General features: G+C 56.2%; 1 protein-coding gene across 1 annotated transcript in view; it reads left to right on the top strand.

Moving 5' to 3' along the window:
* GUITHDRAFT_135355 (hypothetical protein) overlaps positions 1 to 1,758 on the top strand; it is a gene marked incomplete at both ends in the record, with an annotated part of 2,949 nt that extends 1,191 nt beyond the window's left edge. The window contains 5 exons of the mRNA XM_005837096.1: positions 857 to 928; positions 1,038 to 1,088; positions 1,134 to 1,208; positions 1,380 to 1,461; positions 1,742 to 1,758. Coding sequence (XP_005837153.1) covers positions 857 to 928; positions 1,038 to 1,088; positions 1,134 to 1,208; positions 1,380 to 1,461; positions 1,742 to 1,758 — 297 coding nt within the window. The remainder of the gene's footprint in view (positions 1 to 856; positions 929 to 1,037; positions 1,089 to 1,133; positions 1,209 to 1,379; positions 1,462 to 1,741) is intronic.
* Positions 1,759 to 2,328: the final 570 nt, after the last annotated feature.

Raw genomic sequence — 2,328 nt, 5'->3', positions numbered from 1 at the left:
GATGTAGCATAGCGCGAAGAGAAAAACTTTAGCCTCGGGGGTCGTCAGGAAGGATGCAGCCAGGGGAGGAGGAGGCTGTTATGACAGTTGGTCAGAACACGACGGGAGAAGAAGGAGAAGAGAAGAAGAAGGAGAAGGAGAAGAAGGAGAAGAAGAAGATGATGATGATGATAAGCAGGAGGAGGAGGAGGAGGAGGAGGAGGAGGAGGAGGAGGAGGAGGAGGAGAGAGGAGATATACCGAGTATGCCACCGGGAAGGAGTAGGAAGGAGGGCACAGCCGATGCCGTACATGACGAAGGCTCTCCGGAGTGAAGGGATGGCACCAACCTGAGTGAGGGGTGAGAGAAGAGGAGGAGGAGGAGAATACACGGGGAGGATAGAGCAGGAGAGGCAGAATAGACGGGGAGGATAGAGGAGAAGGAAGAGGAGGAGGAAGAGGAAGAGGGCGGGGCGGGAGGAAATTACCTTCTGAGTTCGATTAGCCCAGAAAGGGCCGGAAGAGACGCCCATGATGTAGAAGATCAGGTAGCAGAGAGAAAACTGAAGCTAGTCAGGTAGGAAGAGGAGAGGAGAAAGCGATGAACAAAAGGAGTGCAGTGGAGGAAGAAGTGCAAAAGGAGGAGGAGGAGGATAAAGAGGAGAGAGAATTGCACAAGGAGAAAGATAGAGAAGGGGAGGATGGAGGAGGATGGGGGAGGAGGAGGAGGAGGAGGAGGAGGAGGAGGAGGAGGAGGAGGAGGAGGAGCACCAAGTGACGGCGCCCCCCCAGGGGCGGAGGAGGAGGAGGAGGAGGAGGAGGAGGAGGAGGAGGACGAGGAGGAGGAGGAGGAGCACCAAGTGACGGTCGGATCGCAGGTCTGGTTCTTCGAATCAGGACAGACTTTCGGTCCTTCTTACCTCGACTTGTTCCTCCCTTCCATCGACAAGGTGTGACATTGCTAACACTTGGGAACAAGAGGAAGAGCATGGGAGAAGAGGAGGAGGAGGAGGAGAAAATGGAAGAGGAGGAAGAGGAGGCTGACACGATGTTTGGTAGTCCTCCATCCAAGTCTTCATCGAGACGGTCACGCCGCTGACGTACCTCGAGGTTGAGGGAAAGAGTTGGGCATGAAGGAAGTAACTCGAGGTGCAGGTCACGGTCCCTCAACAACATCAGTCCGAGTTTAAGAACTTGACCCGCCCGCTGTGGTATGAAGAGCTTGCAAAGGTACTGTACCCTCCTCCACTCTACTCCTCTCTCCTCCTCCTCCCTCCCTCCCTCCCTTCCTCCCTCCCTTCCTGCACTTCGTTCATTCTGATCTTCTTCCTCCCTCTACCCTCTCCCACTGCTATCACTCTCCCGCCTCCTTCTCCTCGTCCTGGTCTCATTCGTCCTCAGCATTTCCATAAAAGTATTAGCGAGGCAGCGGACTCTCTCTCCATGTGTCCCTCAGCTATCAAGAGCGTTTGCCGCAGCCACGGTAAGTGGAGGAGCACGAGCACGAGCACGAGCACGGGCACGGGCAGGGGCAGGGGCAGGAGAGGGAGGAGGAGCAGGAGGAGGAGCGGGTGCAGGAGGAGCAGTAGGAGCAGTAGGAGCAGTAGGAGCAGGAGGAAGGGGGCTAGGAAGGGGCTTACCTTCTTCCAGGCCTGCAACGTTGGCCGCACCGGCGGTTGCTTAGCATCGAGCGGAACATCAGCCTGCTGGAACAGAAGTCGACGACAAGTCTTTTCCTGTTGAGCTCTGACAGCGATGAACAGGATCGAACTCGCGATGAGAGACAAGGCAGACGGCTCGTTCATCAGGAGTTTCCGGGATGGCATCATGGAGCAAGGTGAGAGAGAGAGAGAGGGAGAGAGAGGAGGGGAGGTTGGAGGTAGTGATGGAATGATGACGGAGAAGATGGGAATGTTGGGGGGAAAGGGAAGGAGGAGGAGAGGGGAGGAGGAGGAAGGGCAGGATGGCGTTTGGTGGTCGTGGGAAGTTTCATTGATGTTGGGTGGCGACAGTGAAGAACAAGATTCTGTCAAGATGTAACCTCGCGACGATGGAGAACATCTCAGCTGGAGATGAAGACATCACCATCGACGACGACAAGGGAAACCCTGACGACAAGGAGGTAATTCGCATCTCCCTCCTCTCCCATTACTGCCCCCCGTCCTCACATAGTCCATTCTTGTCTGCAACTCGATTCCACCTCGCAATCGTCTCCTCGGCCTCGAAATCCTTCTCCTCCTGCATCCTCCTCCTCCTCCTCCTCCTCCTCCTCCTCCTCCTCCTCCTCCTCTTCCTGCATCCTCCTCCTCCACCACCACCACCACCTCCTCCTCCTCTTCCTGGCATCCTC

This window comes from Guillardia theta (assembly GCF_000315625.1).
Source record: "Guillardia theta CCMP2712 unplaced genomic scaffold GUITHscaffold_15, whole genome shotgun sequence".
Lineage (NCBI taxonomy): Eukaryota > Cryptophyceae > Pyrenomonadales > Geminigeraceae > Guillardia > Guillardia theta.
The sequence above is the reverse complement of the archived record's forward strand: the minus strand, read 5'-3'. Positions and strand labels throughout refer to the sequence as shown.